This window comes from Cicer arietinum, chromosome 1 (assembly GCF_000331145.2).
Source record: "Cicer arietinum cultivar CDC Frontier isolate Library 1 chromosome 1, Cicar.CDCFrontier_v2.0, whole genome shotgun sequence".
Taxonomy (NCBI): Eukaryota; Viridiplantae; Streptophyta; class Magnoliopsida; order Fabales; family Fabaceae; genus Cicer; species Cicer arietinum.
This window is the reverse complement of record NC_021160.2, coordinates 4,411,547-4,433,855: the sequence shown is the minus strand read 5'-3', so window position 1 is coordinate 4,433,855 and position 22,309 is coordinate 4,411,547. Positions and strand designations below refer to the sequence as shown.

The 22,309-nt window shown below is 29.9% G+C and overlaps 4 protein-coding genes and 6 non-coding genes across 10 annotated transcripts; 2 read left to right on the top strand and 8 right to left on the bottom strand.

Moving 5' to 3' along the window:
* Positions 1-449: 449 nt before the first annotated feature.
* LOC101496458 (DNA-directed RNA polymerase I subunit 2-like) lies at positions 450-4,845 on the top strand. The gene is made up of 5 exons (XM_073370686.1): positions 450-944; positions 1,025-1,165; positions 2,722-2,934; positions 3,892-4,134; positions 4,210-4,845. Exons 2-5 carry the CDS (start codon positions 1,025-1,027, stop codon positions 4,621-4,623), a joined length of 1,011 nt encoding a protein of 336 aa, XP_073226787.1. The 5' UTR covers positions 450-944; the 3' UTR covers positions 4,624-4,845.
* A 1,281-nt stretch (positions 4,846-6,126) lies between these two features.
* Positions 6,127-9,629, top strand: LOC101496132 (CASP-like protein 1E2). Its single transcript, XM_004485998.4, has 2 exons — positions 6,127-6,502; positions 9,157-9,629. The coding sequence occupies exons 1-2, from the start codon at positions 6,252-6,254 to the stop codon at positions 9,485-9,487; spliced, it is 582 nt and encodes a 193-aa protein (XP_004486055.1). The 5' UTR covers positions 6,127-6,251; the 3' UTR covers positions 9,488-9,629.
* Positions 9,630-14,114: 4,485 nt separating this feature from the next.
* Positions 14,115-16,830, bottom strand: LOC101495809 (small ribosomal subunit protein uS7-like). The gene is made up of 4 exons (XM_004485997.4): positions 16,641-16,830; positions 16,002-16,273; positions 14,554-14,757; positions 14,115-14,445 (listed from the first exon to the last, which is right to left on the bottom strand). The coding sequence occupies exons 1-4, from the start codon at positions 16,731-16,733 to the stop codon at positions 14,391-14,393; spliced, it is 624 nt and encodes a 207-aa protein (XP_004486054.1). The 5' UTR covers positions 16,734-16,830; the 3' UTR covers positions 14,115-14,390.
* On the bottom strand, positions 14,915-14,998 carry LOC113785207 (small nucleolar RNA Z102/R77). Its single transcript, XR_003471362.1, has one exon. It is a non-coding gene; the product is annotated as a small nucleolar RNA Z102/R77 (small nucleolar RNA).
* LOC113785209 (small nucleolar RNA Z102/R77) lies at positions 15,432-15,513 on the bottom strand. Its single transcript, XR_003471364.1, has one exon. It is a non-coding gene; the product is annotated as a small nucleolar RNA Z102/R77 (small nucleolar RNA).
* On the bottom strand, positions 15,772-15,853 carry LOC113785214 (small nucleolar RNA Z102/R77). The gene has a single exon (XR_003471368.1). It is a non-coding gene; the product is annotated as a small nucleolar RNA Z102/R77 (small nucleolar RNA).
* A 1,832-nt stretch (positions 16,831-18,662) lies between the features above and the next one.
* On the bottom strand, positions 18,663-21,622 carry RPS5 (40S ribosomal protein S5-like). The gene is made up of 4 exons (NM_001364783.1): positions 21,473-21,622; positions 20,406-20,677; positions 18,985-19,188; positions 18,663-18,879 (listed from the first exon to the last, which is right to left on the bottom strand). The coding sequence occupies exons 1-4, from the start codon at positions 21,563-21,565 to the stop codon at positions 18,825-18,827; spliced, it is 624 nt and encodes a 207-aa protein (NP_001351712.1). The 5' UTR covers positions 21,566-21,622; the 3' UTR covers positions 18,663-18,824.
* On the bottom strand, positions 19,345-19,427 carry LOC113785215 (small nucleolar RNA Z102/R77). The gene has a single exon (XR_003471369.1). It is a non-coding gene; the product is annotated as a small nucleolar RNA Z102/R77 (small nucleolar RNA).
* Positions 19,858-19,939, bottom strand: LOC113785212 (small nucleolar RNA Z102/R77). Its single transcript, XR_003471366.1, has one exon. It is a non-coding gene; the product is annotated as a small nucleolar RNA Z102/R77 (small nucleolar RNA).
* LOC113785217 (small nucleolar RNA Z102/R77) lies at positions 20,171-20,252 on the bottom strand. Its single transcript, XR_003471371.1, has one exon. It is a non-coding gene; the product is annotated as a small nucleolar RNA Z102/R77 (small nucleolar RNA).
* Positions 21,623-22,309: the final 687 nt, after the last annotated feature.

Below are 22,309 nucleotides of genomic sequence, written 5' to 3'. Positions count from 1 at the left end.
TGCATTAGAAGTTCTTATTATTGCCTTACAAATCCTACATAATGGTTTGCGACCGAAAGGCATGTTTACTTTCGGGGCCCACCTTTCTGCCTAGCCCAACTGCATCCTAGCCTTTAATCAGTGAGAATCTTAATTTTGTTTTTAATATAATAAAATCTTTTGGACACAATATAATACAAATATTTAGTTGATGAATTTTTAAAAAGAAATATTAAAAGCATGACTTTTTAAGTATTTAAATGCTGATATTAGATCCAAGTGGTATTTAGATGATATTTATAATTTAAATAAACTATGAGTTTTTTATGTTTCATTTGTTTAAAATATAATATTTTGAAATAATTTTTAATTATTAAAACTGGATTTTAAAATGTTTAAGACATTTAGGTTTGAGTTTAATTACTATTATAGTGTAAAAAATTTATACTTTCGTCGCAACACAATTATTTTTTGATTTAGTTATAATGAAAGTCAAAAGTTTCTCACCAAATTCATATAACATCATGTGAATTTAGTGGAATCTATATAGATCTGATCTGTATTGAAAAATGTGTGTTAAGAGAATGTGTTTTTAGAACTAACTATGTCAAAAATACAGGAACCGAAATTCCCTAGGGTGGAGAGTAACTCACACATTGACATGGAAGCAGGGAGAAAACCTTGGCTTGTGTATTCGAGTGGTAAAGGTCTACATAATCTAACACTTTGCAGCATATCAGATCCAAGAATATCCTACTCCATAAGGATTCCAGAGCAAGTTGGGGCAGCATCAAGGATCCGTGCGGTACAACATGGTTGGTATATTTGGGAAAATATAACATCAAAATTTGTTAGTAGATTGTTTCTTTGGCAAGTCAGACCAATCTGCAAGAATATTCAGAAAAAGTAAACTAGATAAAACTTGTCTCTCGATTGATTCAGACGGGCTTCCACATGTTGATCAGGTTTGTTACCGTCTCCTCTTCTCTTTTTTCCCTCATAACTTCAAATTTCTTTACAAGAAGTCTGAATTTATCATTTTCAGATGATATGGCCAGATGAACCCTATTGTAGCACTTACAATGAAGTAACGAATAAAACATTCCTCTTCAAAAAAAAGGATTCTGAACCTGTTTATGTTGACTATGTTGCTGTTGACACCAAAACTAAGAAGAATCTAAATAAGGTGAGTTGAAACATTCACTATGATCTTCTTCTATGTTTTAATGATGTTATTTGTCTCATTTATTTGTCCATGTGCTGTTTATGTTTTGAGTCCCTTTCTATTTTGATAGGCTAAGGACTGAATAGCTGGGTATTATACCGATTACTTCTTTTTGCTCCTTTTGTACTTTTGTTAATGTAGCTTGAAGGATGATATTTAGCCTTCCTTCAATTGTTCTTCATTCATGTCCTGGATCAATTCTCCTCTCTCTAATTTACTTTAGAAAACAATATTCTGAATATTAATACATTCAAATATGATGCTATACCTAATGGATTTAGGTATACATTTGTGGAGTCCGAGTTGTGTAGGTCTTATCTTAGGTTTTAGGTGCTTTGTTACTTTCATTGATTATTTTTCTTGATGTACTTGGATTTTTCGTAATGAAAGAATGTTCAGAGGTATTTACTTTATTTTAATTTTTGTTGCAATGAGTTAAAACTTAGTCAGGGCATTCTATTCGCGTCTTGCACAATGCAATGCAAAAGAGTGTGAAACTCATTTTCAAAGTATGAAATCCACATTAATTTTACCAAAATAAAAGAGTAAGTGTTCCTAACATTTCTCTTTCTCTAATTCTTTGAATAATTTTATGGCATCTCATGAAATGGTTTACCAATTTTTTTCCCCATTAACCTAGGGGGCTCCCAGCCAAACTGCACAGGACCTCAATTTTTTTATATAAATAAATGTTAGAAAGATGACTCTTTTTAATTAGCTTGAAGGTTAATAGTAACTTGAAGTTGTATTCAGATATTATTTACAATTTAAATAAAATAATTTGAATTTTGTGTGTTTGTTTTTATTATGGGATCAACTTTTATAGTTAGAAAAGAGCATCCAAAATGTTTGAGATGACCCTGCATACACCTCAACAAAGTATTATTGTGGAAGAACACCCAGCCATATTATTGAAAATGTACATCTCTTGTTGATAGTATACATCCTTATGCATCTATAAAATTTTGGGGTCGTATTGTTCTTACTACTGGATATTTAATTAAAAGATTGCCTTCATATTTGAACAACAAAGTACCTGATTCCTTGTTATTTCTTGATGAACCTCTCTTCAAAGTTTCCCTGTGTGTCTTTGGCTCTACTTTTTTCATTCATGATTTTACTTCAAGTCTTGATAAGTTGAATGTCGTTCTATCTAGTGCATCCTCCTTGGTTACTCTTGGGTTCAGAAAGGATAATGTTACTCTCCCTAACGTTACTCTCCCTCAACTCATTGTATTTCTCCCACATTAAACAGAAATAAGACCTTAAATGAGTTTATAAAGAGTTGCACACCTCACCTTACTAGTTGATTTGGTAAGGATGAGTTAGGCTTGAAGTTCTCTTATATACATAGAATAGTTTTATGTAATTTATGTATTGATTGGGCTTGTAGTTTCTCTTGATCTTTTTAAATAGTTTGCTATCATTTATTATTTATTGGACTTGTAGATCTCTATAACTTTTTTTATTAAGTTTGATCTGTTAAGTGTTGGCTTATGCATTAATCTTTGGAGCAGGTCAACATACGCTTTCGACATCCTCAGAACCCAGTCATTGGTGATAAATTTAGCAGTAGACACGGGCAGAAAGGTGTTTGCTCTCAGTTGTGGCCAGACATTGACATGCCATTTTCTGAACCTACTGGAATGCGGCTGGATCTCATTATAAATTCTTGTGCATTTCCTTCTAGGATGACGATTGCTATGCTTTTGGAATTTGTTGCTTCTAAGGTATTACAACCTTTAGAAAGTAATGAAGAAAATACTTTCATTTTTATTGTAGTATAGGACTGTTTACATATGCAAAAAAAAGAGGTGTTGCCCCTTGAATTAAGCACTGATGATATGCAGAAATAAATATAATATGGTGGGATTTTCTCTTCGTCTACATATAGTTGTTCTAGTCCTTGCCGCATTATATTTTTTCCTTTAATCATACCTGTCACTGTAACCACCTCAGAGAGTGACAATTGTACTTAGATTGTTTACAACTATACATTGTTCTCGTAGCTTTATATATAGAACAAAAGACCTCATGTAAACATAACACAATCCATTTTCTTGTTTCTCGTAGAATGAGCAATACTTTTTTCTCTGTTTTCCTCAGGTCCTAATACCCAGTTAAGCTATTTGATAAATCTGCTGGTAGAAGTAGAGTCGCCTGCATAGACGAGAAGCTCTAATAACAGGTATCCGTAAGACCTAACTCAACTGACAAATGTCGATATTGTTAGACTGGATACTATATTCTGAGACCTCGCAGTCGTGTGCGAATTTCTTTACCATTTTCTCGACATACCAAAAAAAAAAAAAAGCAGCTCTAATGTCATGTGAAAAATATGAAGGCAAAATATTTTCTAAACATGCTTGAGTGAATTAACACCCAGCAAATAAATTCCAAGTGCAATTTACAAGATGTTATTAAGCCATCTCTATTCTATAAGATGCATTGAACCTATTCTTGTTGTACATTGAATCTAAACTACTTGGGAAGTGGATCGTTGATGAGGTATATGGATGTGGAATATTAATGAGGTCTTAGTTCCAACCATTTCCAACAGTATCATAGTGGGTCACTGTCCAAGCAATGTGTTGTGTCTTAGTGTGGCTATGTCTATGTCGTGTGTTTCTAACCATAGTTCATTGGTTAGCAAAAATTTTCACATTAATAATAATTTCTTCTTGCAGGGAGGCAGCTTACATGGAAAATTTAAAGATGCAACTCCATTTCGTAATTCAGTGAAGAAAGATGATGAGGAGTCTGGATCCAAGTCAGCTTCCCTTGGTGTTATGCTAAAAGAGAAGGGATTTAATTGCCATGGATGTGAGGTTTTGTACAGCGGGGTCTATGGAACAGAACTGACGTGTGAGATATTTATTGGACCTGTTTATTATCAGTGGCTACGTCACATGGTTTCAGACAAATACCAAGTAAGTAACGTTTCTCAGCAACATACATACTATGATGTACTAACATTTGTTGTTAATACCAAGTAATTTGTACAGGTTCGATCTACAGGCACTATTGACCAGGTCACCCGGCAGCCAATAAAAGGACAAAAGAGTGGTGGGGGGATACGATTTGGAGAAATGGAGCGCGACTCTCTACTTGCACACGGGGCTGCATATCTTCTGCATGATAGGCTCCACACCTGTTCTGATTATCACATTGCTGATGTGTGCTCCATTTGTGGAAGCATGCTTACGACAACATTCCAACAGCCTCGAAAGCGGCCAGTGCGAGAGATTGGGGGACTACGCCCTGCAAGAGCTCCAAGAAAAGTCACTTGCCATGCTTGCCAAAGCAGTAAAGGCATGGAGAAAGTCGCCATGCCTTATATATTTAGATATTTGGCAGCAGAGTTGGCTGCAATGAACATAAAGATGACTCTCAAGCTAACTGACGGAGTTGACATTTGAGGCATGCCTCCCCTCATCTAAATTTTTTTGTATCAAGCTTGAGAGGTAAATAAAGTTTGATCAAGAATTGTTTTAGTCAGGACTCGAACTTGTGTTCTCTTGAACAATTTGTCCTTAACTAAAAATGATTAATCACTTGAGTCAAATCATTTGGTTAAATAGATTATGTTCATCATCAATCATTATCTATCAAATGTTCTATAATCATTTATTAAACATCAACCATAATTGATTTACTGATATTTTAATCAACTTTATCTTTGAATTGGCTTTAATTCACTGGCTGCCATAGAAGGATCTCCCATGGCCGATGCATCCGTGTTGACTTTTATCCACCAGGTTGCAGGGGGTTTCCAATTGACTTTCAGAATCCTTCCACCAACTGTAGGTTTCCATGACTTTGAAAAGCTGGAAAACTTGGAATTCATCAATAAATGATGACACTTGACCATTGGAGAGACTTCCATCATAGGGGGAAAAAAGGTTGCCTTGTCAAAGGCCACTCTGAGGATTAAAATAAAGTAAGGGGTAATCATTTAAAAGAACTGATAAAGAAAACGAAGTAACACATTTCATAATGTTAGCAACCTAATTTTCAGAAAAATCTATAGATCTAAGCACGTTATCTATAAGAAGTTCTATTCAATTATGTCATATGTCTTAAACATAACCAACTTTAAGCCAATCATGCCTTTCCAAAATTTCATGTTGTTCATTTTATGGAAACTCATACGCAAGGATTGCGTAATCAATTATAACTCTATTAAAAACAAAAGCACTTTGACAAGGGCGCACAATGTGCGGGAGTAATCTTGTAAAGAACATTGCATAGTGCAATGGGTTTATACTCAGTTGTATTCCTAGGTCGAATATAATTTTGGTTTAAGCTTATGCCCCCTTTATTATTTAGAGTTTGAAAAACGATATTTATAACATCATTTTTAACAATATCTCGATGGTGTTAACAAAAGAAACACCAGGAATCCATCTAAGTTTAGAATAGAATTTGGTTTTATATTCATAAGAGTCTGAATTATCTGTTAGTAGATAAATCTGTATCAAGAATTTTGTTCTTATTTGTAGTCACTCTATTCTTTACCACTTCTCTATTTGAAACACATGCTAAAAATGATTAATCAAATAAAAAGAATAATAACAAATATTCATAAAAAAGTGACTAATATCCATTTTTATAACGAGCGGTTTTAAAAGTTGAAGTTATAACTTATAAATGCACATTTTACATCTTGGTTAGTTTATTGACTCCTCCGACGTTGAAATCATATTTTTATTACTAAATCTCCTATCCTGTCTCACCAACAACAAAATAATAATATTGCCTAAAATAAATCAACAAAATAATAATATTGCCTAAAACAAATCAATAACACTATAGTTACTACTTCCAACAACTAACTGTTTTTTATATATGTTGTTCCGTGTCTTAAATGCATAATAATTTAGCACAAATATATAAGTGGTTCCTCACACTCTATTATTGGCAAGATCCTTTAATTTTTCATCTACCCATTTTTTGTTTCATCACTATTTATTAAGAATATATATTGCTTTTTGCAAAACACACTTCATATTCAAGACAGTTTTATTTGCTCAATTGGTTGAAAGTAATGGAGAGACATAGTACAAAAAATATGAGTCATGAAGACAAAGAAATTGGAGAAGTTAAGGTGGCAAAATCAGCACGAGAAGGAAATTGTGATTTGCTTTTAAGGCTTTGTGCCTTGGTTCTAACACTTGTGGCTACTGTGGTAATTGGTGTAGATAAACAAACAACAATTGTTCCAATTAAGTTTGCAGAATCTTTGCCACCTTTGGAAGTTCCTGTTACTGCTAAGTGGAATTACATGTCTGCCTATGTGTAAGTAAATTCTTCCATAGAAAAATGTTATTTAACACATATTATAGATACAATATTTACCATGTGGTGAGCATTAATTTTTTTTCTTTCAAAATCTAATTTTTTTAAATCAAATTTTCTTTTTCAAAATTTTTTATTTATTAAATTTATTTATTATTTTGTTACACATATACAAATTTATACTATTAACCACTTTGAATACTTCATTAACTACTAAAATATAAATCATTAACCATTTATTTAATATATCTTATTAACTATTAAAATACAAGTTATTAACTATTTTACAGTAGTGTGATTTACTGGTTAAATAAGTACTCTAATGTGATTATTGTCATATTTTAGTGATTAATGAGATATATATTTAAAAAGTAGTTAATGACATATATTTTAATGATTAATAAAATATTCAAAATAGTTAATAGTACAAAACTATGTATTGCCTTAAAAAAGTGTTTCAATTGTTGTCATTTGTATAGTATTAAAAAAAAGTAAATAATTATTTTAATCTTTATATATTTTAAATTTATGAAAATTATAAATACATCTCTAAATATCTCTTTTTTAAGTAATTTTATAGATCGAAGTGATTAATAAAAAATATATTTAAGGATTAAAAAAAGACTAAAATGACTAATAAATATTTAAATTTGTTTTTATAATTTTAGAATATTTAAAGACTACTAAATCAAAGTTCACACATATTTTTGAAAAAATCAAAGCTCATGAGAGGCACAATTTATAACACAAGTCTTTCTCTTTATTATCTTATTTAATTTTTAGTGTATTAAATACAAAAAATTACTAAAATTATTTTATTTTTCAAAATCAAGGTTTGTCCCTGCATCAATTTGAAAACAAAAAAAATACCAATTAATTAAAAAAAATATATATATTAGTGCTATCAATTAATTAAAAAAAAATATATATATATATATACATTATTTAAGTATCTATTAGCCTTATTGGCTCTAGTATTGATAGGCAGTAAATAGAAAATCGATCATATATAGCAACAATTCTAGGCTAGGCCTCTAATATTTTTAGGTCTCTAAATTAACTCCTGATTTCTTTTTTTTTTTGTTATTTAAACTTTACCAGAAAAATATAGTATTTAAATCTAAAAAATATATTGAAATTGTTCTAAACCAAACTCTATAAATATTTTGAATAGGGTTCCCCTAAATTTGAACGCATTTATATTCAGCGTCAGCGGTCAGTTCAACCCAACCATACATTTTGGCATTTGGTGAGTTGAAGGGCTAACAATCTCCCACGAAGCCCAACCATACATGTTGCCATTATCATTAATAAGGTATACACGAAAGAGACAGGAATAATTTTATAAAAAAAATTATAATTAAAATTAAAGTTGTATTAAAAGTTAAAGGTTATAATTATTTTAGAATAATCTTTTTTGTATATATGATAATTATTATGGTCGGAGAAGTATTATACTGTAGTTCCATAAATAATAATTCTTTTTATAAAAGATAAGTAAATTAATAATTGATATATTTGATTCATATTTAAATTACATACATAAACTTTTGTTAACTTATTAGTCTCTTATAAAAGAATGAAAGATAGAAATTCTATTTAAGATTATTTTTAATTACTTTACTGTTTTGAATTTTCTATAAACTGTATGTATAAATTATTTTACTCTTTTTAATGATACTTTTAAATCATAAATCGTTTTAGCATTATATACTCCTTTTATCTTATAAAGAGTGTTCAAATCATTTGTTTATTTTACATAAATTAAAAGAAAATATAAACGAAAAAAGAATAAATATTTTTTTTATTAAATTATTCTAATAAAAAATTGATGTATTCTCTATTATAATAGATATAAAATGATAGATATTAACTTGAGAGTAATAAATAGTATTATTTCATGATAAAATAAAAAATAATTAATATGTCATTAAAAATTAAAAAAAATATTGAGATTTTTTTATAAATATACCATTTATTGCGTGACTCATGGAGTCATGTGGAGCAAATCCAACAACCTCACGCCTCCAAATATTACAGGAAATATTAAATGTTTTTATGTACGTTTTTAAATGACACATGTAGTATTTATTTTTACATACTATCTATTCTAAAATAATATAGCAGAATACATTTTTTTTTTTTTTTATATTTACTTACAAGGATATTTAGACACTTCAGATTTTTCAATTCTCCTTTAACATTTTATTTTTTACTATATTTCTTTTCTGACCACGTCACTAATAAATTGCATCTTGTACATTACCCTGTCTTTTTTCCCTCTCTTAAAGTATTTAATGATGTATGAATGTTTCAAAATAATTTATATTTTTACTTATAGTAATTTTATCGAGATCTCTATCAAAAGTACCTTAAGCAAAAATAAAATTAAAAAAAAATATTCGCCCCTTTTTCTTAATTTCATTAAGATGTGAGAAATATTTCATTAAAATGTGAGAAATATTGAACTTTTTATCAGTATAAGTGACGTAATAAAAGATAAAAAAATAAATTAATAATATTAACTTTTTGTAGGCATAATATCCAAAACACTTACCACACTTGTATATGCATAACTCAACATGCTTGCTAGTCATTATATTAATGATAACACAATAACTAACATTTCTGTGACAAAATATTTCATGATTTAGGTTTTTTGTGGTAGCAAATGGTATAGCATGTGGATATGCAACCTCATCTCTTCTTATTACTCTTGCAATGGGACATAAAAGCAAATATTTGGTGACATTGGTGAGTATGCTTGACATATTAATGGTGGCTTTGCTCTTCTCTAGCAATGGGGCTGCACTTGGTGTTGGTGTCATTGCCAAGCTAGGAAACTCACATGTGCGATGGAACAAAGTGTGTAATGTCTTTGACAAATTTTGTGATCAACTTGCTGCTTCATGTTTGATTTCACTTCTTGGTTCAATTACATTCCTATTGCTTGTGATGCTGAGACTTCACTCAAGAAGAACATAAGATGATTAATTCAGAGGCCTTATTTAATCATAAATAAATTTTATGTGATCGATTATAATTTGTAGCCTACAACTTTGTTATTATATCACACATGTAAGATTTGTAAAAGATTCCTCAACATAATTTATGTTTGCTATGTCCATTTAAATGAATTTTATCATAGTAATTTTTCTACAAATTTAACATCTATGAATAAACAAAAATCTCTATTTCAAATCCAATTTTTCTCTATTTTCAAAGTACTTAATCAAACATTATAGATCAATAAACATGTACTCTCTCATTTCTATTTATAAATAAAAATGTTGATGTATTTAGTTCAAAAAATCAACATTTTTACTTATAAATAGGAATATATAGTATATTTTTGCAAACTTTGCTAAAGGACTCTTTATAAAAATCAAATATTAGTTTTATGCAAAATTAACTATAGGAAGGTATGAATATACTTTTTAAAATATAAGTCTGAAGTATTTGAGGATTTCACAAAGTGGAAAAACGTGGTAGAAAATGAGACGTGATTGAAGATCAAAAAGCTCAGAGTCGGAAATGGTGGTAAATATGAAGACGTCAGATTCAAGAAGTTTTGCTATGAGCACAGGATCATAATGGAGAGAACTGTGTCAGGTACGTCTCAACACAACGATGTAGTTGAGCGTATGAATCGAATGTTGACTAAGAGAGTTAGAAGCTTGCATATACAGTCAGGTCTACCAAAACAATTTTGGGTAGAAGCAATCAACACAATAACTTAATAGATTAACTGAGGTCCATCAGGGACATTGGAGCATAAAATACCAAAAGAGGTATGGAGTGGAAAGTAGAAATAAATTTGATCCCAAATCCAAGAAGTGCGCTTTCATGGTTATGGAGAGGATGAGTTTGACTATCGCCTATGAGACAATGAAAACAAAAAGATGATATGTAGTAGAGATGTGATATTCGATGAAAGAGTGATGTACAAGGATAGACATAACACATCTGCTTGTGATTCAAAACTTAGTGGACCTGTGTATGCACAATTAGATGATGTCCTAGAAAGTCGTACAGTTGAAAGTTCTCAATCAGAACAATAAATTGAATTTAGCAGCAAACAAGAATTTGATACATCAGAGTATTCTACTCCAGCTCCTTCGTTGAAAAGGTCTTCTCGAACTCATGTGCTTAATAGGAGGTACATGGACTACATGTTGCTGACATATGAAGGAGAGTCTGAAGACTATGCAGAAGCATATCAGACCGTAGATGCAAGCAAGTGGGAGCTTGCTAGGAAAGATGAGACAAAGTCTTTAATCTCCAATCAAACATGGGAACTAGCTAAGTTACCTATGGGAAAGAATATACTTCACTAACAAATGGGTGTATCGAGTTAATGAGGATCGTGATGGCTCCAAAAGATACAAAGTCTGACTAGTGGTCAAAGGATTTCATTAAGAGGAAGGTGTTGACTACAACGAGATTTTTGCTCCAGTTGCGAAACTCAATACTATTAGGTCAATGTTAAGTATTGTTGCTAGCAAATAGCTCTTTCTTGAGTAGTTGAACGTGAATACTACGTTTCTTCATGGAGACTTAAAAGAAGAGATATACATGCACCAACCTAGTGTGCGCAGAAGGTGGACATGAGCAATGTACCTAAGTGTTCTTTTATAAGGATGTTGTCAGTGATTTAGCCATGAAAAGTAAAGTCCCTTTGGAGGAAAAATGAATCTATTTTCTATGATCCAGTTTATCACAGTGGTTGCTTGTATGCATGGATGTAGACTTCGTTTGCCTATGTCATAAATTACTGCTCGGATACTATAATATTTATTAATAAATTTCATGACGGGAGATAAAATAATACTTATGTAAATTTTCAATTCATCAATAGTATCTGTAAAATTTATATCGGTTAAAATTTATTAAACGGTACAATATTGATATAATATTACAATGTTGTAATTTGATATGTCTTCTTTTAAAAAACTACTCCTTACCACCTTGTTGGAAAGAAAAATATATATTAATTTTTTTCCAAAAAAAAGAGATTAATTTTTATATAAAACAATTTTATCTATCAATAAATAATAATTGATAACACTTAGGCAACAATAATAATTGATTATATTTACGACATTATAATTAATTATTATTAAAGTCTAACATTTTGGTGATGAGAGTTATGATTGATCAATGATATAAATATATAGTATTTACAGTGTATTTGAATTAACTTCTATGAAAACGATTTTAAATTTAAAGTAAAATAAATTATAATATTTTAATCTTTATCTAAATTTTCCTTTTGTTTTTTACGGTGATTTTTGAGTTTATGATATTATTATTCACATATCAAAATATTAAAAACGATACACGTTAGTATATGTGAATAAGAATAGAGTACCTCACACTAATTACAAATAGATAATTGAGCTTTTTATAACAATTTAAATCTCTAAATTGTCTTTGTCTAAAAGACAAGACATCATTTCTCTTGTATGTTAATAAAAGACCTTATTAGCATATATTGTAATTTGTCACTCTTATTCCTAATTAAACACGAAAAGCGAGTTTAAATAACATAATTTTCCATCCTTTTAAATCATTTGTCTTAATTGTAGAATATAAATGTTCTTTTATTTTTATGGTTTAAAATCAATCTTGCTATGTTTTGCACTACTTATAGTATAAATATTTTTTACTCAAACCTTAATTCATATCTCATCATCTAGATTTGCAATTATTATCTTTTTATCTTCATATTTCTACGAGAAATAGGTCATAATAATCCTAAAATTCAACTATGTGATAAACTCTAACTAAAAAATATTACAATTAAAAATCTCTGAATACTCCGTGTCGATTTGATCCTAACCAAAACCCGTCAACCACTTGATTCCATCCATTTAGTTTAGAAATGCATATATATACATGCTGATTTTTTGTGGTTTTTTCCAAATTTGTATCAGAAAAAGCTTTTTTTTTTTTGGCAACTACCAGAAACAACTAGTCTCCTATTATATTTAGTGGGCCATCATGGTATTAACATGTCTTTTCTGTTATAGCTAAAAAGTTGATTACATTTACCATCCACATTACACCATAAATTATACCTTTACCGTGTCAAAGTTTCAAGTTATTTTTTTACTAAAATTTTATAATGCCAAGGAAATTTTAGAAACGAAACAGCATTAAATAATTGATATACAGATAGATTGGGTCTTCATCAAGTGATTCAGATCAACTAGCAGAGGCATTTATCTAGTTATTTTAACGTCATTAAATTGTCAAAATACTTCCAATTCAAATCAAATTTATGTAATTAAGTTATTATATGCTATCAACCCTGTTCGAAACGTGCTTGTGATTAATAATTTTTTTTTAAATCTATGCTGGTGTCAGTTGTCAACTAAGCATCTATAGCAGTGATATGCCATAGTTGAATTTGATTGATCCACTATTGCTATGCGATATGTTATTTTGAACATAGTATTGTCAAATAGTACTATAGTAGCACCGTAGCGTAATAGAATTGGAACAAATTGTAATCTGCAAATGTATGTCATCAACCCTTGTTTAATGTTCGAAAAGTGCATCCGATAGATAATTAAAAAATCTATTGTTTATTTATCTGCATTGTGTCACTAATAGCAATGTGTTGTGTTAGTGATGACAATAGAAATGATATAGAACTATAACATAGTGGAATTTAATCAATTTGTTATTCATTCAAGGTATACTATTTAGTACAAAGTGATCAAATTACAATATAAATTGCAATATGATATATATATATCATAGTAGAATTTAAACTAATCGCGATATGTGATTGACAACAATTGTTAAGACTTTGGTTTTCAGTCAAATAGCTAAGAATTCTCACTGGTCCGTACAAACGAACTTATTTGACATTTAATGTTGTCTATTTTAGGGGTAACCATGCATCAAAAGTGACCGAAGAAGAGGAAGATGAAGAGTACCCGAAAGATGAAGAAGATGGTGTTGCAAACACCCTTATGGTGACACAACCATCATGTAAATGTTCTTTCTCTGTGCTTATGTGCTTGCTTGCATGGTTTACACCACAATATTTGCCTTTTTAAATGTTTTTATTTTTTTTTTCCACATCCAAGATACATGTTTAATTTTCTGTCCTGCTCTGCGTCTATCACCTCCTCTTCTATCTATATGTAGGGTGTGTATTGATAGAATAAGTTCTCAGTGAACTTTTAGATATACCATATATTTTTCTTGATTTTTATATACTTTGTGGTAATTTATGATGACTATATTTAATTATTAAAATGTAATTAAAATATTAGGTTGTATTTATAATCAATTAATTAAAACAGTAAATCACAATTAAATCAAGTTTGTAATGGGAGTTTTTTTTTATTGGTTTTGGATAAGTAATTCACAATTTTTACTGTGCTGGGTTATCCGCACATTCAGTCACAACCGCTGCAAAAATCACCGGCATCAACAACTTTATTTGTGTTTTGCAACTCTTCTAATCTCAATACCTAATGGCCTCTGGGTTGATTTTATAAATTGAGGTAATTTAACAGAATTATTTTTTTTGGTGACTCCTCTACTTAGGTCAAGTATGATAATGAACTATGACAATTAATCAACACCTAAAAACTTTATGAAGAAGAACAAACTAAAAAAAGAACCAGGAAGGTTACAAGCTTAGTTTTTAGTTCAATAGACGTTGCAGTATGGAAATAGAACGACAAGACTAGGCTTACTATAAAATTATGCAGACACTAGCTCTCAATTCTGAAAAAAGACAATTTCAAAAATTTGCATTCCAAATATGGAAGTTAACCATTCATACTGAAAAATGAAAAGTCCGAAAGGCATCGTATTGAAAAGCTCAGGATGCCTCCACACCTACACTGCTGCCACAAAAAGCTGCTTAACGATTCGCCTTAGCAACTCTCTCAATTTCATCTTTTTTCTTGATTGCGTAACTGAAACATTGTATAGTATTTATCAGTAAGTCAAATAATAAAAATCTAAAACATAGATAAAGAAGATTAAAAACAGCATGCTCAATAGATAGAATTGTAAAAGCATACCTGTTGGATGACCCTTTTGCTGCATTAATAAGTTCATCAGCAAGACATTCAGCAATTGACTTGATGTTTCTGAATGCAGCTTCACGTGCACCAGTGGTTAAAAGATAGATGGCTTGATTAACACGACGTAGAGGTGAGATATCCACAGCCTGTCTCCTTACAACTCCAGCAGAACCAATACGAGTAGCATCTTCACGGGGACCACTGAAAACATGAAACAAGTTCATACTGAATTAATCACAATAAAAGTTTCAAAAAAATTATTTCCATTGTAAAAGGGAGGAACAATTTCCCAAAAAGAAATAAAGAATGCTGTTTGATTAAATAAAATAGAAACAATCATGAATCTATATATTAAGGAGGATGATCAGATAGAGCTAATACACAGATGCCATCATCCAGGCAATCAAACCAATAGGGAAATAATTAATTCATCATGTCATCCACCAACTCTGATTATCCTTTGTTCTTAGTTGTAAAATCAAATTAGATCCAACGTCAAACTTAGATTATTTTTCCAAAGCTCAATTCAAATGACAACCAATTAAAACAAGAATAACAACAAAAACAAAACATAAAATTATTGGTTTCAATAGCGAATCATTTGATTACAAGTAAAAAGAAATACAAATATTTCAGCCCTCCAATCCAAAGAGTCAATTTAAACTTAGTTTGATAAGCAAAACAGCATATATTTATTGTTGATAGCAACTTTAACTTCAATCTATTTGGACTGGTTATTTTACTCATGTAAGGCATCAACAAAACTCACAAAATGTAAAAATATCTTCTGCAAAGGTTATAGTTTCAACATAAAAAACAGAAAACCAAATTTTATTATAAATTAATAATTTTTTTAAAATGAAATGAGATAAAGAGAATGGTCAGATAGAGCTAATACAAATTGCCATCATTCTGGCAGTCAAACCAATAGGGAAACAAACATTCATCATTTCATTCTCCATATCAAAGACAGACAAGTAAATCAAGAAAAATTCAAATCATTTACACATTTTTTTATGAAAAAAAATCGAAAGTGTTATTTTCCAAAAACTTTTAACTTTATTTAATCTGTCTTTCTTTTCAATCTCCCAAACACTCATGACTTGTAAAACAAAAAAGTTACAAAAGTTAAACCCTCTTTATTTCGTCCAAAATAAGAGAGCAATATCTATAATAAGATATTAAGAAGAAAACAAATTAACTGGAAGATAGGAAGAATGGTCAGATAGAGCTAATACAAAATGCCATCATTCCGGCAGTCAAACCAATAGGAAAACAAATATTCATCACTCCATCTCCCACATCAAACCAGACAAAACAAAAAACCACAATCCAATAATTGAAAATCAAATACAGTTATCACAACATAAAACACAATTTCAGCAACCATCAACAACACGCAAATAATATGGAAATCCTCTTGTTTCCCAGCAAACAAACCATACCTGTTGACGACAGCATCAACAATAACCTGAATGGGGTTCTGATCAGTTAGCAAATGAATAATTTCCATAGCATGCTTGATGATTCTGACAGCCATAAGCTTCTTTCCGTTGTTCCTACCGTGCATCATGAGAGAGTTGGTGAGTCTCTCTACAATAGGACACTGAGCTTTCCTGAAACGCTTCACGGAGTATCTTCCGGCGGTGTGTGGAACATATGTCGCATGTTTTGATGGCACAACTCCAATGTAATCAATCAGTGACACATCAGAAAGCTAACACACAAATAATAACAAAACATCAACATACAAATAAAAAAAAATGGATTAATTTTCATGACATTTCAGACAAAGTATACAAATAATTATTAATTAAAGCTAATAAGTAGTGAAATTAAAAAACTCTAACAGCAAAAATAATACAACTTATATTGTTCGAAATATATAATCCAAATCTAATGAAAGCATAAAACCAGCAAGCTAACAAACCAAAGAAAATATCAACATAGGAACCAAGTTAATGACACTTCGAAGTAATGATTAATTTAAACTAATATGTAATTAAAACCTAAAATCAGCAAATTGAACTCATAATAAACCCAATGCAGATTGAAAAACGGAAAATTATTGAAAAAAAAAGTACCTGAACGTCGTCAAAGCTCCAGCGGTTGAACAGTTTGACTTCGATCTGATTTGGATCTGAAACAATGGCAGGTTCTGGAATGACTTCAGCCATTGTCGCACGAACAAAGCGAAATCAACGGAAAACAGATACTTAGCGCACGCCGCGAAGCAGGAGAAAGGATTCAAATGCGGCGAAGCAGAAGAAAATAATTAGAAAACCTAACCTGGTATTTCTCTTCTGTTATGGGCCGCGGCCCATTATGCCTCTACCCATGTACTCTTTTTTTTTTTTCTGTAAATAAACAATTTCCTTTTTCTTTTTTTCAAATCTACAATACACCTCTTTTTTACCATAATTTAAAATACATTTTTTTTAAAAAAATAAACATAAAAGTTAGGGATACATTTTTTAATCTTAGACTTAACTATTATTTCATTTTCCTTACATTTTTGAGTAATTAGGTCAATCTAACATTATTGACATTTGTCAATTGAGTTAAAAGGTAAAAACTTATTTGAAAAAATTCATTTGATTTAAATTCCCATAACACATGCATTCATAAAAAGGTTTGTTTTTTCTTTTCAAGTTATAGTTACTTGGTTAGATAAATCTACGTACAGATGAAATTTAAAGTTTTAGTTCCTAAAAATCATTAACTCATAAAAATTTAAAACTTCATAATATTATTCCACACAAGGTCAATAATTTATTTTTGAACTTAATCTAAAAATGAGAAATATATTTCTATTTAAAAATTTAAGTGTTGTGAATTTTGATTAAAAAAATTAAAATTTATTTAAATTATGGATATATCAACTAGGAATTTGACTCCTTTAAAGTGTTCTAAAGTGAACAACACTTTAGATAATAAAGAAAGTAATGTCAATCATTAAACATCAAATAAGTGATTGTTATTTGATGTGCATGACCAATTATAGACGGTTATAATATCAACCATTGATATATTCACTTACCAATTTTTCACTTTAAAAAAAGACAAATCCATTAACTTGTTAATCTATTTACAAAAGTATTCAAACCCCATAATTAAATCATCTTATTAATTGACTCGAGTAACTTTATTTCAATTGTTTTCTATTTGCAAAGTAGAGGACCCTTTTCATATCAAGACCGTAACCGTAAGGCTTCATTCTTTCGAGATAATCACTAAATCCTCTCAAATAGAACTTTGAAATTTATAAATATTTCAAACATGCCTCTTCCTCCATCAAATATTATTCATATTTTTCATTTTACCGATGGCTATTTTACAATTGTTTCACTAGCAAATACAATATTAAATTAAGGGATCAAATAATTAGTAAGTAGTTAAATATAAAAATAAAGTTATATAAAATTATATATTTGACATTGCCGGAGTTTTTGAAGTATCATAGACCTATTTGATAGACCTATTTGAGAGTGTCATACAAAATGATAAACAAATTTGGGGGTTTCCTTAACTTTTTCAATTCAGTTCTAACCATGTAGGCATGTCCGATCTCCTTCCCATAAGATTTACGTTGCACGTCGCACCATCGTAGAAATAAAAGTTTCTCAAATACTATTGTAAATCACAACAATTACTTTGTTTAGATTGGCTTCACAAAACTGGTTATGTGAGCAGTTAGGATTTATTGGGTTGGTAAGGATTCATAAAGTTTTTGAAATCTATTTCTATTTTTTCAATCCCATAAAACAAAAGTAACGCAAATCTTTCATGATCTAACAGAGATATAGGAAATTTTGAACTCCACTTTCTAATACCAAGAATATTCTTGGAATGGAACTGATCGATCTTTGTTTACCAAAATGTTTTGTTTTTTCTCTTTATTCTCAATTTCAATACCTCTTAATTATACACCATGTTCTAACAAAAACTTTATGTAGATGTCCGAACTAAAAAGAGATGGACAAACAAAAGGAACCAGGAAGATTACAAGCTTAGAATGAAGGTTACTAATTTTCCATTATTATTATTATAGTTTTTAGTGCAGTAGAGGTTGCAGCATGGAAATAAAAAGATAGGACAAGACATGCTATTAAATTCTGCAAACACTAGCTCTCATTGCTGAAAAACAAAAATTTTAAAAATTCCATTCCAAGTATGCAAGTTACTATTCATAATGAAAAATTAAATTCCGAAACATATATTTTCAAAAAGCAGAGGTTGCCAATACTGCTGCCACGCAAGGTTGCTGCTTAACGATTTGCCTTAGCAACTCTCTCAATTTCATCTTTTTTCTTGATTGCATAACTGAAACATTGTATGGTATTTATCAGTAAGTCAAATATTAAAAATCTAAAACATAGATAAAGATTAAAAACAGCATGCTCAATAGATAGAATTGTAAAAGCATACCTGTTGGATGAACCTTTTGCTGCATTAATAAGTTCATCAGCAAGACATTCAGCAATTGACTTGATGTTTCTGAATGCAGCTTCACGTGCACCAGTGGTTAAAAGATAGATGGCTTGATTAACACGACGTAGAGGTGAGATATCCACAGCCTGTCTCCTTACAACTCCAGCAGACCCAATACGAGTAGCATCTTCACGGGGACCACTGAAAACATGAAACAAGTTCATACTGAATTAATCACAATAAAAGTTTCAAAAAAATTATTTCCATTGTAAAAGGGAGGAACAATTTCCCAAAAAGAAATAAAGAATGTTGTTTGATAAAATAAAGAAATACAATCATGAATCTATTTATTAAGAAGGATGATCAGATAGAGCTAATACACAAATGCCATCATCCAGGCAATCAAACCAATAGGGAAATAATTAATCATCATGTCTCCTCCAACTCTGATTATCCTTTGTTCTTAGTTGTAAAATAAAATTCAATCCAACATCAAACTTAGATTCTTTTTCTGGAGCTCAAATCAAATGACAACCAATTAAAACAAGAATAACAACAAAAAACACATAAAATTATTGGTTTCCATAATGAATCATTTGATTACAAGTAAAATGAAATACAAATATTTCAGCCCGAATCCAAAGAGTCAATTTAAAACTTAGTTTGATAAGCAAAATAGCATAATATTTATTGTTGATAGGAATGATAACTTCAATCTATTTGGACTGGTTATTTTACTCATGTAAGGCATCAACAAAACTCACAAGCTGTAAAAATATCTTCTGCAAAGGGTATAGTTTCAACATAAAAAACAGAAAACCAAATTTTATTATAAATTAATAATTTTTTTAAAATGAAAAGAGAAAAAGAGAATGGTCAGATAGAGCTAATACAAATTGCCATCATTCTGGCAGTCAAACCAATAGGGAAACAAACATTCATCATTCCATTCTCCATATCAAAGACAGACAAGTAAATCAAAAAAATTCAAATCATTTAGACATTTTTTATGAAGAAAAATCGCAAGTGTTAATTTACAACAACTTTTCAATCTCCTGAACACTCACGACTCGTAAAACAAAAAAGTTACAAAAGTTAAACCCTCTTTATATTGTCCAAAATAAGAGAGCAATATCTATAATAAGATATTAAGAAGAGAAAAAAATGAACTGGAAGATAGGAAGAATAGTCAGATAGAGCTAATACAAAATGCCATCATTCCGGCAGTCAAACCAATAGGAAAACAAATATTCATCACTCCATCCTCCACATCAAACCAGACATATAAAAAAACCTCAATCAAATAATGGAAAATTGAAAATCAAATACAGTTTTCACAACATAAAACACAATTTCAGCAATCATCAACAACACGCAAATAATATGGAGATCTTTTATTCCCGGCAAACAAACCATACCTGTTGACAACAGCATCAACAATAACCTGAATAGGATTCTGGTCAGTTAGCAAATGAATAATTTCCATAGCATGCTTGATGATTCTGACAGCCATAAGCTTCTTTCCATTATTCCTACCGTGCATCATGAGAGAGTTGGTGAGTCTCTCTACAATAGGACACTGAGCTTTCCTGAAACGCTTCACGGAGTATCTTCCGGCGGTGTGTGGAACATATGTCGCATGTTTTGATGGCACAACTCCAATGTAATCGATCAGTGACACATCAGAAAGCTAACACACAAATAATAACAAAATTTCAACATACAAATAAAAAACAATGGAATAATTTTCATGACATTTCAGACAGTATACAAATAATTATTGATTAAAACTAATAAGTAGTTCAATAAAAAAATTCTAACCGCAAAAATAATACAACTTATATTGTTCAAAATATATAATCCAAATTTAAAAAATTATAACCGCAAAAATAATACATCTTATACTATTCGAAATGTATAATCCAAATCTATTGAAAGCATAAAACCAGCAAGCTAACAAACCTAAGAAAATATCAACATAGAAACAAAAAAACATAACTGATTTTAATGATACTTAGATTTAATTATTAATTTAAGTTAATGTATAGTTAAACCCTAAAATCAGCTCAGAGACACCAGCGGAAAATATGTCCGATCAAAAAGCTAAAACACAAAATTAACATACAAATAATACACAAATGAGTAAATTTCATGAAACTTCAGGCGAAGTATATAACAAATTATTGATTTAATTGAAACTAATAGGTAGTTCGATCCTAATTGCAAAATTAATCCAACTTATATTATTCGAATTATATAATCCGAATCTAAACAAAAACAGCCAACTAACAAACCATAATAACATATCAACATACCTACAAAAAATCATAAATGAAAACTTACTTTTGATGACACTTCAAACAGAGTATATAAGTAATGATTAATTAAAACCAAATTGGTAGTTAAACCATAAAATTAACGAATGGAACTCGTAATAAACACAATGCAGATGGAAAAACGGAAAATTATTGAGAGAAAAAAATACCTGAACATCATCAAAGCTCCAGCGGTTAAATAGTTTGACTTCGATTTGAGTTGGATCTGAAACAATGGCAGGTTCTGGAATGACTTCAGCCATTGTGTCAACAACAACAACAACAGCGAAATCAAATGAATACAGATAGTCAGTGCCGCGATGTTGAAGAAAAGATTGAAGGGTGGAAAAACCCTAAACTTATTTGTATTCGGTTTATGGGCCGCGGCCCAATATTATGCCTGTACCCATGTAATCACAATTCATTTTTTTATATATCTCATGTACCGACCATTCTAAAATACACCCCCTTTTTTTTAACAACTTTTTTTTTTTTTACAAAGATCTTTAAAAAAATTCATTTTCCTTCTATACAAGAAAGATTCGGAATTCAAAAAAAAATGAATGTTTTTCATTAGATCTGTGGGTTAATTTTTTTTTCTATAATACTACTCACAATTTCGAGTTCAAACTCGAGACAAAGACACTTAACTTAACAATATCAGTATTTCGCAGTTGATTTATAGAGAAATTTTAAAATATATTTTTTGTACTAAATATTTTAAAAGTGAAATGTTTTAAATTTTTGTTAGTTTAAATTTTCATTACGCTTGCATTCACAAAAAGAGTTTCTTTTTAATTTATGGTTATTTGGTAAGATAAATATGCGTAAGATTGAAACTTAAAGTTTCAGTTCTTAAAGATTATTGACTCAAAAAAATTTAAAACTTCAAAACATTATCAACGTAAATCAAAAAAACTTAAAGTTATCACTTCTAAGCATACTATTACAATTTATATTTTTGAATAAATATTATTCCAAATTTTAATAACATCGAAAATTTGATA

Excerpts from the sequence above, each read along its gene's own strand:
- LOC101496458 (XM_073370686.1), top strand. The coding sequence starts at position 1,025 with ATGATATGGCCAGATGAACCCTATTGTAGCACTTACAATGAAGTAACG. Across the intron at positions 2,935-3,891 it reads TGGAATTTGTTGCTTCTAAG|GGAGGCAGCTTACATGGAAA; the intron begins GTATTACAACCT and ends TTCTTCTTGCAG. Across the intron at positions 4,135-4,209 it reads TGGTTTCAGACAAATACCAA|GTTCGATCTACAGGCACTAT; the intron begins GTAAGTAACGTT and ends TAATTTGTACAG.
- LOC101496132 (XM_004485998.4), top strand. The coding sequence starts at position 6,252 with ATGGAGAGACATAGTACAAAAAATATGAGTCATGAAGACAAAGAAATT. Across the intron at positions 6,503-9,156 it reads AATTACATGTCTGCCTATGT|GTTTTTTGTGGTAGCAAATG; the intron begins GTAAGTAAATTC and ends TTCATGATTTAG.
- LOC101495809 (XM_004485997.4), bottom strand. The coding sequence starts at position 16,733 with ATGGCTGAAGTCATTCCAGAACCTGCCATTGTTTCAGATCCAAATCAG. Across the intron at positions 14,758-16,001 it reads GTTGATGCTGTCGTCAACAG|TGGTCCCCGTGAAGATGCTA; the intron begins GTATGGTTTGTT and ends TCATGTTTTCAG. Across the intron at positions 14,446-14,553 it reads GCAAAAGGGTCATCCAACAG|TTACGCAATCAAGAAAAAAG; the intron begins GTATGCTTTTAC and ends ACAATGTTTCAG.
- RPS5 (NM_001364783.1), bottom strand. The coding sequence starts at position 21,565 with ATGGCTGAAGTCATTCCAGAACCTGCCATTGTTTCAGATCCAACTCAA. Across the intron at positions 20,678-21,472 it reads GGAGCTTTGATGATGTTCAG|CTTTCTGATGTGTCACTGAT; the intron begins GTATTTTTTTCT and ends TTTGTGTGTTAG. Across the intron at positions 18,880-18,984 it reads GCAAAAGGTTCATCCAACAG|TTATGCAATCAAGAAAAAAG; the intron begins GTATGCTTTTAC and ends ACAATGTTTCAG.